The 15,063-nt window shown below is 37.2% G+C and overlaps 1 protein-coding gene across 1 annotated transcript in view; it reads right to left on the bottom strand.

Moving 5' to 3' along the window:
• The window catches only part of LOC115265602 (protein Wnt-4), a 55,255-nt gene extending 41,324 nt beyond the window's left edge, over positions 1 to 13,931 (bottom strand). The window contains exons 1-2 of the mRNA XM_062849767.1: positions 13,370 to 13,931; positions 2,611 to 3,143 (exon numbers count right to left, since the gene is read on the bottom strand). Of these exons, the coding sequence (XP_062705751.1) occupies positions 2,611 to 2,708 (98 nt within the window). The 5' untranslated portion in view covers positions 2,709 to 3,143; positions 13,370 to 13,931. The remainder of the gene's footprint in view (positions 1 to 2,610; positions 3,144 to 13,369) is intronic.
• Between the last annotated feature and the right edge of the window lie 1,132 nt (positions 13,932 to 15,063).

Raw genomic sequence — 15,063 nt, 5'->3', positions numbered from 1 at the left:
TATGCAGAAATCTTATGTTTTCGATTTTTGCCGCTAGGTGGCACTGTAAGCGTTCATCAATTAAACCCTTTAGTATTATTGTAGGTGCCTATATGCCAAACAACTTTGTCGAAAACCGCAAAGTGATCCGACACCTAGTAATAAAGTTATTAGGTAAAGTGAGGCGAAACTTTATTATTCTTTTTCCAGAACATGTAAAAAATAAAATCACTGACTTTTAGGAGAACTTAGAGCAAGGAAAGTTTAGGAAAGTTGAGGCAAGGTAGTGTAGTTGTGTAACAAAGAGGAGAGGGGAAAGTATTAGTGGATTTAAGGACAGACTTGTTAGAATCCCAAAATGGCCGCCACTGACCGACTTTGGCACCTACTCACGATTTCGAGGGCACAAATCTCTTCGTAAACAAAACCAGCTTCTGATGAACCTGAGCTTCTGATTTTAAGCTTATTGCGAGTGAGCCAGAACAAAATAATAAAATGCATTGTTGTTCGAAGCTTCCTTCTTGAGATTTGTGCGTCTGAAGTTTTGATGCACTGTTGAAGCGGGATCTCAAGACGTTTGTCCTTAAAGGAGAGGGCATCTGTGATTTAAAAGGCGTTAAAATGAGCTTCAAATGAGGGTTTCAAATGAATCTTAGCGAAGATTAAAGAAGTTTTTATTGAGAGATGTTTGGGGCAGGAGTTTAAAGGGGAAAGAAAAAAGAATCAAAGAAGGAAAAAGTGGAATTCATAGGAGTAAAACAGAGGTTTCCGGAAGAGGGCCAGGTTAGTTCCATGGGTGGCTAGGGGGCTTGATAGAGGGTTTTATGGGATATTTTAAGCCCCCTAATTCCAAAGTTGTTTCAGTTTAAAAAGTGAGAGTTAGTAATGATAGGGGGTGGTCAGAGTGTGTTTACGAGGTGGAAAGGTGGAAAGCCTGGGGGTAATAGAAGTGCAAGAGGTCATTTAAGTGGACGGGGAGAGTCAAGGCTGGTTTAAAAGGTTTTCGGTTAGGTTTTAGGGCAAGGTGAATTAAAAAAAAGCGATAAGATACTTCAGGGGAGCGAAGGAAGGTATGAAAAATTCAAGGGAGGTTAAGGATGTCCCAGACAACCAGTTATCGTATAAGATGTTGTATAAGATGATAAAGTGGAAGTCATATGCGTGCATGCCTCCATTTAGGCGCATGTAAAATGTACGCATATCGCCTCCACTTTATCATCTTATACAACATCTTATACGATGACTGGTTGACTGGGGTTTCATAGGGACTTCAAGAAAGTGTAGAATTAGCTTACACAGAACTAAAAAAAAGGGATTTTAAGAGGTCAAGAAGGTTTACAAAAGTTTGGGATTAAAATGGGCTTAACAAAAAGGTTAAATTAGTTTTCATTTGTGATCCTGAAGTGTTTTAGAGGTTTTCTTCAACAAAGGTCCTCAGAGATAATCTTATGGTGTTCAAGGGAAGTTTAATAGACTTTCGAGAGAATTGCATGGACTTCAATATATTTGGATATACTTTTTTCATGAAATTGAAATTCAGAAGAGAACACGAATTTCAGTTTTTTTAAACTTAAAAAAATAAGCCACACCCAAGTTCTGTATCGCGTAAATTTCCTTACAAAATCGTATTATACAGTGCATCCCACTACGATTCATCAAAAGTTCGACGCACAGTGTAAGCTTTATGATTACATCTTTTAAATCCTGCATGAGCTTTTGCCTCGTTCTCCTTCATAAAAAATCTATTTGATAAAGCGTCTTTTTTGATAATATCATATTATCATATCTCATAACACATGAATATAATCATTCTTTTCTTGCATTTCAATAATTTTAATCCGAACTTTGTGAAAAGTTTCAAAAAATGAATTGTTTTGGTGAAAAAATAATAAGAAAAACGCGCGTAAATGGTGATGACGAGTTCGATTCCTTGGTGGTACAAAGACTTTTGCTATGGATATTTTCTTGACTTCCTAGATCATAGAGTTTCTTCGCCTTTGCCACACGATATACAAAAGTAAAATAGTCATTGGTAAATAAGGTTCTCGGTTGATACTGCGCAAAAGCTCATAGTACTCCGAGCCAAGAAGCAGGCTTCGACCTAGTTTGGACGTAATGCCAAGAAGAGGAATAATAGTTACTTTAGTAGCCCTTGTGGCCTGGTGGCGTTGATTTGGAAATGGAAGTGTAGAAAATCACATTCCGTTGTCTTTGGCACCAACAGTTAACTGATCTCACGCACAGCAAGTTAATAAAGTGCTTTTAAACATGCATTGCAAACAGTCTAAAAGTTATGGTTATAACCATAATCATTCATAAATTACAACTCGTCAATATTAAATTAATAAGCTGATTAAATCGCGTTCTAGAAAATTCGAGGTTTGATTCCGTATCTTTATATTAATTAAAATGTTGCTGTTTCTGTAAACTAGTATTATAATAGGTCCTAAAACCTCAAGATTCACTAATAAAAGAGCGCGAGGAGAGGGGAATGTAACGACATATGTAAAATAATTATAGGTATAAAAAGTGTGTCACACAAGGTTGAGGGTTTTGTTTAAAAATAATAACGTTGCATAAATAGTTATTATAGTTATTTCTATAACTTTTCCGATGTCGAACTCAACTTACCCATTAGAAATAATGATATCGTTGCACTCACTAATACACCAGATAATACTGAACAGAAGCACACCATACACAATCATCTTCCTCCCGAAGCCTTCCATGGACGTTGGTTTTCTTCGTACCCCCGTGCGTTGGGGCGTTCGTTGTGTTGTCTTACGAAATATCTTCTTCAAACACGGTTGGCAATCAAAGCCGAACTTCTTCACTAGATGGTGTCCGTTTTCCGAAATTTCAACGATTATCACCGTCGCCGCCACTAGAACACCGACGCACCGACGACATTCGAACACTACTGTCTATTCTCGACCGTACGCCAGCGTCGAATAATCTTCCCTTGGTGGCGATTTTGTCCTCATGCTGTCGATGATCGCGTAATGGCATGATTATTGCTTGGGAATTCATATCACCAGCAGCATGGATGTGCTCATGTGTAGTAGCGGTAGCAGCAGCAGCATCAGTCGTTGCAACTGTAGTAACGGATTCAGTGCTTCAGCGCCGGATATGGACTGTGCACCGTCAGGATAATTGTGAAAAAGCTGTGAAAGGCAGGAATTGGTAGTTTAACTACGGTTGCTTCCAAAGAGATTATTTCCATGAGACTGAAAACATTTGTAAGTTTGTCTAATGATAGTTTTCGAGAAAAACTGGACGTGCATAATAGTTTGATACCGAGTTATACCGAAGACTCAGGTTGTTCATCAAACAATTGCATTTTTGATTCTTAATTCAATCGATATGAATTGCACTATGAACCAGGGCTGAAAATCTTCGCCGTACGACCAAAAAAGTCGACGACGAGAACGAAAACTAGATCGTCATCGTTGCTCGTTCCACATCGGATGACTCATTCAAGCCAGCGAATCGTCGTGAAGGGCTTGCGTCGTGACGAAAACAAAATCTTCATTCGTTTTGTTTCGCTCTTCGTCCAAGTGCGTCTAGCAGACGGAGTCAATGTTGCCACCAGCAACACACAAAAAAAAAAAAGACGAAAAAGTTGGTGGGTGACTATTGATGATTGAGCTTCGTCGTGAAGCCCGCAGTCGGCGACGAAAAGGCTAATCGTCACCGTTGTTCTTTCGGACGAAGATTGTTTTATTGTTATCTTCACGCTGTGGTGACGAGAAGGACGATTCTCAACCCTGCTATGAACCAAAATGTAACTGATTGGGATACTGAGGAAAACTAGGCTGTAGTGATACTAAAATGGCAATACTGATTAGATCAGTGAACTCTGCTGACAATTTGCAACGTGCTACTGAAATTCAGTAAATTATACCAAAAGTTCGACATAAGATATTGTCTTGATCTTTTAACTCGGCATCGTTTGGTGTGTGCAGCCCAAAAAGGTGGTTGCATTATAAACATTGAGCAACATTGTGCATTATACATTTCAATTGTATAATGAACCAATGCAGAGGAGTACTTCATTGTGATACTGAAACAAGTTATATCTACACTCCCGATCAAAAGTTTGGGTTCACCCCTTCAAAAACATGTCATTTTTTAGGCACACATCTCCGCCAATTTACGTCCGATTTTAAAACCCTAGGTCTCATTCAAAAGATAATAAGTCAAAGTAACTTTGAACGTGATTAAAATGAAACTTTTACAAAAATATGTGTATGTAAACTCAACCCAAAGTTGCCAAATTTTCTAAAAAAATGAATATATACTTACGGCAGTGTCGCTGGAAATTGGGTCAACCAAATTTCAAGATGAGAGCGGTAATATAACCTATTTTCTATCAGCTTTCGACTGCTTTTTGCCGAACTTGGCAAAACAATTTAGGAAAAAAGTTATTAAATAAATTGACTCTTGATGTCATCGGCCAAAAGTTTGGGGTCACCATCGTAAAACATGGGAAAGTGATTTGTTGATATCTTTGACATCTCGGCACCAACATTTCAAAAGGGCGTAACTGCATTTACAACCAATGCCTTCTCACAAAGCTGTGGAGCGTATCCCATCCCTCTCGAGCAATCCACTAGCACAAATAGAAAGATAAAATCCTCTTCTTTCGAATAATGGATGTGAATCGCGTGAGATGAATGAAATATGACCCACAGCTCTGTGAGAAGGCATTGGTTGCAAAAGCAGTTTCGCCCTTTTGAAATGTTAGTGCCGATCTTTCATTCAATTTTAATTCTTCTTGGCATATTTGAAACATACTAAAACTTAACGTAAAATTACCTCATTTTTTGAAATGTGTTAACTATATAAAAATCGTTAAATACGGTCAATTAAAGACATCAAACGTAAATTTAGTTAATTATTTTCCAATTGAGCCAAAAATAATTAAAATTGAACTATAGATAACGAAGATATGTATCACGAAATCACTTTTCTATGTTTTACGAAGACGACCCCAAACTTTTGACCGATACATCATTTTGAGGGATAACCCCAAACTTTTGATCGATGACATAAAGAGTCAATTTACTTAATAATTTTTTTCCTAGAATTTTTAGCCAAAGTCGGTAAAAAGCAGTCGAAAGTTTATAGAAAATATATTATATTACCGCTCTCATCTTAAAATTTGGTCGATTCAATTTCCAGTGACACTGCCCTAAGTTTATATTAATTTTTTAGAAAATTTGGCAACTTTGAGTTGAGTTTACACACAAATATTTTTGCAAAAGTTTCATCTAAATCACGTTCAAAGTTATTTTGACTTATTATCTTTTCAATGAGACCTAGGGTTTTGAAATCGGACGTAAATTGGCAGATATATGAGCCTAAAAAATGACATGTTTTTGAGGGGGTGACCCCAAACTTTTGATCGGGAGTGTATAGAAGGGGATTCATTAAACAGCGTAAACCGCTACACAATGTTAAACATCTGTTTAAAACGCGAATAAATTCAATATCTCTGCCCGGAGTGGAAGAATTTGAAGACATTTTTGACATAAACTGAAAAATCTCTTTAGGTTCAGATAAGGAGGGTGTCATTCGCCGTACAATTCTGGAAATCAGTGTATTGAGCTCGTTTTACCCCGCTCTCTCGCACCCTATTAAGAATATCTACATCTGGATTACAAAATAAATGGCTCGTATTTATGTAAAAACTTCTGTAGTATCGGCAATTATATATAAGACTGGTACTGCTCCCAGCGTTCATTTCCGAGCGGAGATGCATGTGAAAATTTCAGGGTTATTTGAAGATATTACAATTTTTAAGGCCGTGCAGGACTTAAAAGCTTCATTCGATACTGCGGAAGTTTTTACTCAAACACGAGTTGAATGATTGTTACATTGAGTCACCGGGAAGTACGATGATACTGATGGTAATCATCATATTCCAATGAATAGTTTTTGTCATTGCAAAAAATGTTGTATGCAACTCGTTGCAAAACTCGATTTTTACAGCACTCGTCATAATTATCCAACTCGGCAAGCCTCGTTGGATAAATGTACGACTCGTGCTGTAGAAATCCACATTTTGCAACTCGTTGCATAAATATCTATTATGCAATTCAGTATCATAATTTCTATTTTATACTATTTATTTCAGTATCATAATGACCATCTTTTCTGTACCAGTTCATTATGCGACTGAAATGAGTTGCATAATGAAAAATAGTTGCATAATGTTCATTATGCAACTCATTTGAGTTGCATTATGAACATTATGCAACTCAAATGAGTTCTATAATGAAAACAACCATTGCATAAAATTTTGTATGGAACACGTTGCAAAACTTGATTTTTCAACACTCTTCGTATTTATCTAACTCGGCAAGCCTCGTTAGATAAATGTACGACTCGTGCTGAAAAAATCTACTTTTAGCAACTCGTTACATAAATAACTATATTTTTCATTCCAGTCGGGAATAGATAAGGATTTTCAAAAAAGGTGTGTCAGAGAGAACGGTGTAAAACGGGTCCAATACACTGATATCCAGCATCATGCGGTGAATGACGTCCTCCTTATCTGAAACTATTGGGATTTTTGCAATTTATGTCAAAACTTAGAATGTACACTACACAGCCAAAAGTAGTCGCTGGAAATTACCCTTCTGCAGTCTTTTCAGTATACACAACCGCTTTATCGAGGGTACCGTGATTTCGGGTGAAATTGATCGACGTTAGAACCATTTTTATTTGTTCAAAATAACGCTTAAAACTTAAAACAATCTGTAAAAAATGTCAATCATCTGGCTCTAGAGTTATCAAATGATGATTTTACATGTTTTACAGCCTATTAGATACATATTTCTGTTTAAAATTCATTTTTCCGAAACTGCGCGTTAGGCGAACTTCAAGGTTCAAGACACTTTCAAACTTTTGTTACCGTAGCATATTTAGTAAGGGAATTGCATACTTTTAGGCGTCTTTATAAGATTTATTCAACTTCAATCTTAAATAATTAAAAATTTTGTAAACTTATAAAAGTTTTGCATAGCTTTTCGGAGTGGTTAATTTAGGTGGAAAAAAATGTTGTCAGCACTTACAAAAACATTTCACTGACTGATCAATTTCACCACGAAACTAAAATTTTTGAATTTTTATTTCAAATGATATTTTTTTGTAATTAAATGATTTGCAGTAGAATTTTCATCCTCGGTGATTGATGAAAACCATGGTCGTACTTGTTTTAAAGCATTGAATTTATCCATATTGATAATTATTTAAAAATTATTCGCCAAGAACTGCGAAAAGTGAACAATTTCACCCGAAATCACGGTACGGTCAATCGAAGATAACCTATACATTAGCATGGGTTATCGGAACCGTTTTCTCAGACCAAAGCTTTTTTGGTTCTGTTTCAGCTCCTGAGTATCTGTGCAAAATTTGAGCACGATCGGTTGCGTCTACACTTTGCGCATTGCAATTGAAATTTGTATGAGATTTTGTATGGGAAAACATACTTTTTTGGATTTTTGTCATAAGTTGAATAAAATTGTTTGAAATTTTTCAACCGATAATTTAAAGTGATTGCCTAGGATATTCTGACAAACTTTGCCGAAGACTGCAAAGCGAACCGATGCTTGGGAAAATAGTTATAACCAACGAACCACATGTTTTAACATGTAAAGGAATAACAATAGCAACAAAATCTTGCTGTTTCGGCAAGCAATGCCAACGCTATAACTTTTTTCATGAGCTTCAGATCACTTCGTGGTCTTCGACAAAGTTTTTCAGGACACCCTAAGCTATGTTTTCACTTCATTGGTTACATGGTTTAAGAAAAATTCGAGCTTGCCATGAGAGAAATGCAAAAAAGAGTGTTTGCCCATGTAAAATCCCATACAAACTTTAAACGCGATGCACAAAACGTAGACATAACCGATCGTGCCCAAATTTAGCACACTTATTTGGGTGCTGAATGGGACCTAAAAAGCTTTGATCTGACGGGATGCCATCATTTTTTTCATTTTTTCATGTAACGGATGACCCACTCTAGTGTACATACTGCCATGGTGAAATCAGAGCTGGTGACTCAAGGTTTCCACATTTCAGAGTCTCTGTACTGGCACGCTGCCATGGGAATTACTTCAACTTTGCGCCAAATTAAAAATTTCTGATAATGAGAACGAAGAAACAGTTTTTCCACTAAGTAGCCTAACCATCGTATTTGTTTGAAAATTTTTCCAAGAATTAATCCTGATTTTTTTTAGAAATCCCTTCAGAAATATTATTTGGTTCTTTCAAGAGTTTCTGAAAAAAAATCTCAAAAAAAAATCGTCTTGGAAGTAGTCCACCTATCAAAATAATTACTACTGGAGTTTTTGAGTAACTATTGAGAAAATTACTTCAAGGATTGCTACAGAAGCTCGTGCATGTATTTCTTCAAAGGAAGGGTGGTATTTCTCTCGAAATATTATCAGAATTTCCTTCATGGTTTTTTTGGGTACTTCCCACGGAGTTCTTCTGGAAATTTTCAAAACAATTCTTCAAGGAATTTTTCCAAACATTTCGTCAAAGGATGCAATTCAGGAAAACATTTTAGTAGAGATTAGCAGATTTGTTTTCCTTTACGTTTTCCATTAGAAATTCAGAAAATTTTCCAGGAACTCAATCAGAAATTATTGTGGGAATTTCTTCAAAGATTTCATTAGATGTTGCTTCTTATATTCAGGGATTCTTTCAGGCATTTATTTAGCATTTAATAAAAAAAGCTCAATAGATTCTTCTAGAAGTCCTTCAATGATTACTCCAGAAGTTTTTCAGGGTATTCCTGCAGCAGGGATTGTTAAGAAGTTATTGAAACCTTACTTCAGGGACTATATTAGATTTTTTCCGGTGATGCTTCAGGAATTTCTCCCAATATTCTCTCAGCAACTTCTGCAGAAATCAGAATGTATTCGTTGGCATTATTTTATGCAAAAAAAAAACAAAAAAAAATCTTCTATGAATACTTGAAGACGGTTCCCAGTTTTTCTTGGTATTCTTACGAAGATTTCTTCAATAGTTTTTTTTTCAGAAATTCCTTCGGATGTCCTCTAAAGAATTCCACCAGGTTTTCTTCTTTCGTTTTTGCCAGTTTTTCTACAGAAATATGTTCAGGTAGTACTTTTATTTTTTTTGTGCACTTCTCCTTTCAGAAATTGTATTAGAAATTCTTATAAAAATCGCTCCAGAGGTATCGCAAGGAGATAAAAAAATCCTCGGAAATTTCCCAGACAAACCGTAATCGTATAAGATGTTGCATCAGATGATAAAGTGGAGGCCATATGCGCGCATGTCTCCATTTAGGCGCATGTAAAATGTACGCATATCGCCTCCACTTTAACATCTTATTCAACATCTTATACGATCACTGGTTGACTGGGTTATTGAGGAATTTGTTTGAAAATTCTACACGGAACCTTTGTGTCAAATTTCTGAAAACATTTTTAAAATGATACTTACAGAAATTCATCTACCTTCAGGATTGCTTGAAGGTTGTTGCGGTGCTTTTCAGAAATTACTCAGGTAACTTAAGAAGTCTCTACAGATATTTCATCATGCATTCATCCATAAATGGATCGTCACTGCAAACATTGTTTTGATTCTTTTTTCGTCCAAGAGTCTCATTACCAAAATTTTAAGAATTCAGGGATTCTTTCAAGTATTGTTTTAGAAATTTTGTTACTTTTTTTTTTAAAAACTTCTGAAAAAAAATCCTGCAGGAATATCTTAAACAATTTTTGCAGTGATCCCTGATGAAATCCCAGGACATAATTCTGTGGATCCGCAGTATGTAGTTATTTCTAAAAAAAAAGTGTGGATTTCTGTTGAAATCTTTGAAGGAATTTCTCATGGAATTCTTACAGCAACCTTTGGAAGAATTCGCGAATGAATCTCTGAAGGTTTTTTAAAGTAAAGAGATATTACTAAAAAAACTCTATTGAATTTAAAAAAAAAAGTCTGAAGAAAATGGTGAAATTCTGAAGTCTTTGGATATATTTAAGAACGAATCCGAGTAGGAATTTATGGAGAAATCTCCAGTAGAATACCCGTAGATCTCAGGAAACACTTTTGAATTCATCTCTAGAGAAATATCTGAAGAGGAATTCCAAAAGGAATTGTTGTAGAACTTCTGGGTGAAGCTTCACGAGAACCGTTGGTGGAATTTCTTGAAAAGTTTCTTGAGGATTTTTTAGGAAATTTCCCAATTAAATTCTTAGAAACGCCAGTTTAAGCTTCTTTTTCTTCTCTCAAAAACACCCTTGAGGTGTTTCTAAAAGAATTCCTAACGAAATTCACTGGAAATGTTTCTAAATAAATTCCTTGAAGAATTCGTGGAGGAATTCACAGAGTTATCCTTATAAGAAATGTTGTTGAAATTTCTGAGTAAATAAGTGGAGGAAATCCTGAAGTAATCCCTGCTTAAATAACTGAAAGTAATAATGCAAGGATTTCTGGGGGAATCCCTACAGTATTTGATGGATTCTTTAAAGAAATGCCTGGACACATCTCTGCTGCAATTACAATAATTTAAAATAATTCCTGAATTTCTGGTTGACTTCTGAAAGAGGTTCCTGTACGAATTTCTGAAGGAGTCTCTTGAAGATTTTCTTTGGAAGTATTTATGAAGGAATCCTGAAAAATTTTCCGAAGATTTTTTTAATTCATTATAAAAATTATTATTAACATAATTTCAAAAGTTATTTATTACTAATGGGAGTTTAAAATTAACTTATGGAAAGAATTTTCAAAGTAAATTTCTTGAAAATTCGTTTATAAAGATTCGAGGAAAGCGCCGGAGATGTTTCTTAAAATACGGAAGAATTTTTGAAACAAAAACCTTGATGGATTTTAAGAACAAATTCATGAAGAAATCTATGGGGCAATTTAGGAAGAAATTCATAGCAAACGTCCTTATGGGATCCTTGGACAAATTTATTGAGGAATCTCGCAAAGAGTTTCCGTAGGAATCTTCAGAGAGCTTCCTAAAGGAATCCCTGAATTTTCTTAAGGAAACTTTGGAATGATTTCTGGAGGAGGATGTGAAATATTCTCTAAAGAAACTTAAGGAGCCAGTTTTCGTGAGAAAATATGAACCTTAAATTTTGTGAAGAAATAGATGATTGGATGGTTCTCTGAATAAATTATCGAACGAATTTTTGAAATAATCTGTGGAGGTTCTGCTGAAGAAACCCAAAGACGCTTTTCTAGGAATTTCTGAAGTAATCCATGGAAGATGTTTTCAAAGATCTTTCAAAAGGAACCCATGTGATACTTTCTTAAAGGAATTCCTGTTTTTTTTTTAAAGAAATTCATGTAGTTATTTCAGAAGGAAGACATTAAAATGAAGTTCTTTAATTTATTAAAAAAAAACGATCAACGATCAAAAAACGATCAAATCTGACTATACATGTCAATGGTTGCTCCTCTGTGATTGATCTGAGCTGGTACCAATTGCACTGAGATCCAAATGAATAAGGGCTGGGACACTCCACTTATTCTCAAAGTGCAATTTAAGCAGCTCATACATTTTGGATCAATAACGGCGCCGGCCACGTCCTTAGTCAGTTGGGAAGGTTGGTAAGGAATGTTAGAGTGTACTGGTTGTTGCTACCGAGATCACCTCTGCATTCCCACAACCAGCACGGGCAGGGGTATTTGTTAGACGGAAAGGATGGGAGATCTGGGAGTCATCGTTGGGTCGGTGATGCGATTCATGGATAGGGGGTTATTTATAGTGATAGATTGTGTGGTGAATAAGGTGAATAAGGTCAAGCGGCACAGCACCCAGTGGAGGACGATCTGCGGACCCTACGCAGAGTGCGGAACTGGAGACAAACAACCATGGACCGAGTGGAATGGAGGCGGCTACTATGTACAGCAGAGGCCACCCCGGCCTTAGCCTGACCGGTAAGGTAAGTAATGCACAGCACCTTTTGGTTGCATAACTTGTAGGCTGTGCTGTGCTGTGAGTAAAAGTTGGAAGGGAGGGAATCGTCTTTTTTTTTCACTTCGTTTCTGGTTCTAGCGATGGCTATGAACATATGAATATACATGAGTTGTATATGTAGAGAAGAGAGAGAGAGAGAGAGAGAGAGAGAGAGAGAAAGTGGATAGAAAGATACGAAGTAGGATGAAAGTGACGGGCCAGGGATTGAACCCTTGACCTTCTGCATACGAGTCAGAAGCGGTAGCTTCTAGACCACCAAGCCTGTCTGAAGTTCTTTAATTTGTTAAATTACATTTATTATTTTCCTTCATTAATTAAATTAGTTTGATTAATTAAATCAAATTAATCTAATAAACTTTGTAGAAGATTTTAAAGAAAACTATGAATTTACTAAAAGAATCCCTGAAAGAGCTCCTGAAGGAATTTTTAGAGAAAAATTTAGGCAAAATGTCTTAAAAATTCCCAGGAAGATTTCTGTAAGAGGAGTTTCTTTAGAAAAGCCTGGTTTTATTATCCTGGAGTCAAAGAAGATATCCATGTAGGGTTTTCTGAATGCTTCTTTCGATAAATTTCTGGAGGAATCTCATGAAGAATTTCTGAAACATCCAGCCCGGAAAGGTTTTGTGCATTTTTGAGCAGAAAATCTACAGTGTCGGACAATAAGAATGCACCAAAGCCGTTTTTCTAAACCAACTAGTCAACATTAGATTGCCATATCTCAGTAATTTTTTAACCAATTGATTACATTTTTCTGTGACACTTAAATTTCATATAACAAGTGAAAAAAATCGTGATATACCTTATCATACAATGATCACAGGTCAAAATACAAACAAAAAAAATGCACCAAGACAAACATTGTCAAAGAAAATGCTGAAGTTAAATCATCAGAATTTATAGGTCGTAGACGTTGAATGGCTTTCAAAAATGTTGAACATTAAATGTTTGATGATTTTACTGTGGTGTAACTTTTCAATCTTTTCAGCATAACATGTCTATATCTTCTTCTTCTTTATAGCTCTACGTCCCCACTGGGATTTGGCCTGCTCCGCATCAACTAAGTGTTCTTTGAGCACTTCCACAGTTATTAATTGAAGGGCTTTCTTTGCCTGCCGTTGCATGAATTTGTATATTGTGAGGCAAGTAGAATGAAACACAATGCCCAGGGAGTCGAGAAAATTTTCTCGACCGGAACGGGAATCGAATCCACCGTCTCCGGATTGGCAATCCATAGCCTTAACCACAAGGCTAACTGGAGACCCATAACATATCTATGTATTGCTTCAAATTTTTCTTTTTATCATACTTGATAAAACTATATGCTTCCTCACAAAATTTCTGAATAATTTTTGTTTGAAAAATTAAAAAATTGGACCAGAAAGTATTATACAGTGTCCAGTTTTTCTCGAATGCACGCTTTACCTCGGTATGAACGTAGAGTAATTTCCTTTAAACAACTCCTTCGGTACAAATTGGTCGCTACATTCTTGCACAAACCGTTTATTGCTTCACTTTTGCAGCGACACTCTTCGGCGGGAAAAACCAATCGCCAGTTTCTTCACGCACGACCGGAACGATATGCACTCGTCGAATGGAAGGAAACAGTTCCGCTAAACACTGGTTCAGCTATCCGACGATAGTAAAATTCAACATTCACACTCTCCAACACAAACAAAACCAAACTATCTTCAACTCAATTTGCAAATCTGCTAATGGCCCTTCCTCTGCAAAGCGAATGAGCTGGAAAATTAGCTGCCGAAAACATCCGAGGAATATCGCGACCCGCTCCCAACCGGCAGAACCGGTTCAGCGTCTTGACTGGCGTTCAAAGTTCAGCCAATTAATTTCACTTTTATTTTCACTCCGAAACACCCCCAGCTTTTCGAATCGCACACCACCCGCAAGACACCTGCCGGAAGCAGATTATCCTACCGCGCGCGCGAGTTGGTTTCGTGTCTCGTTTTTCTGATCACTCTGGTTGGCGGCCTGGTGTGTTCTCGCTTGGACCGTTGCTTGTTAGCGTCTGATGACCGACGACCGCCAATCGCCGTGTGTGTGCGGGTGAGCTAGCACAGCCAGCAGTCAGCATGCGGCGCACGCGGTGGTGGCGAGTGCATCGATTCCACCACGCACGCGGCGCAATTTTCGTTTGGAATCGAATGCCAGCTCGCGACCGCGTGAGAAACGCACACGCTGCTACAGGGAGCGGGAAAACATCGCACCGCACGACAACTTCGTTTGAATCTTCTCGGTGGTAGGCTTGTGACGAAGGACTGACGACCTAGGAAGGTATGATGAAATTGCGCGCGCGAGCTAGATGCGATGCGATGCTTAGACTAGGGGTGGAAAAGCTCTTGCTGTGGGAGAATGGTGTAAAACGCTTTCGCATAAGAAAGCAGTAATGTGAACGCTCATTTAGAAGGATTTTAACAAAATTTGTAATTTATAGACAGTACAGTTAGCGATCAACGAGATTTTTTATCGCGAGGCAAGTTTATCTCGGGACACACGGCCAATGGCCATACTTCCCTTCCGATGAAGGTATCCACATCTTACGAGTTTGTATGCGTATTTATTCGCACTGCCTGTCAAATACATAAGTGTCTGAATTTGTACCAGGACTTACATTGACATTAGCGAAGTTTTTAACTACCTGAAAGCTGGGATGCCAGAAGATTTTTTGAATAATCTGTCTCGCTAATTTAAAATAGAAACTGAATCCCATATAAAATTTGAATGAAAAATCTGTTTCCCATACACAAGAAAACTCCTGTATTTCATATAAAACGTAATCTGTACGGACGCTCAGAAAACTGTATAACACAGAAAAATCATAATTAGAAAAGGTTAAACTTCACTAGCTTTCCTTAGGGGCGCTGGGGAATTAAAAAGAAAACCAGAAAACCAATAATCGCATAAGATGTTGCATAAGATCAGAGTTTCCCATTGCTCATGTGTACATAAATGTGACAGCGAGCCTCCCACCAAATTGTCTCCTAGCTCTTCAAAATCGCAGTGTGCTGCGCTGCTAGGAGGCGCACGAAAATCCTGTGGGTGCGAGCTAGGCACATAGCTCCTGGGGAGCTCGTCTCATGCACTGCGTGAGCTGTTGGTAT

This window comes from Aedes albopictus, chromosome 2 (genome assembly GCF_035046485.1).
Source record: "Aedes albopictus strain Foshan chromosome 2, AalbF5, whole genome shotgun sequence".
NCBI classification, from domain to species: domain Eukaryota; kingdom Metazoa; phylum Arthropoda; class Insecta; order Diptera; family Culicidae; genus Aedes; species Aedes albopictus.
The sequence above is the reverse complement of the archived record's forward strand: the minus strand, read 5'-3'. Positions and strand labels throughout refer to the sequence as shown.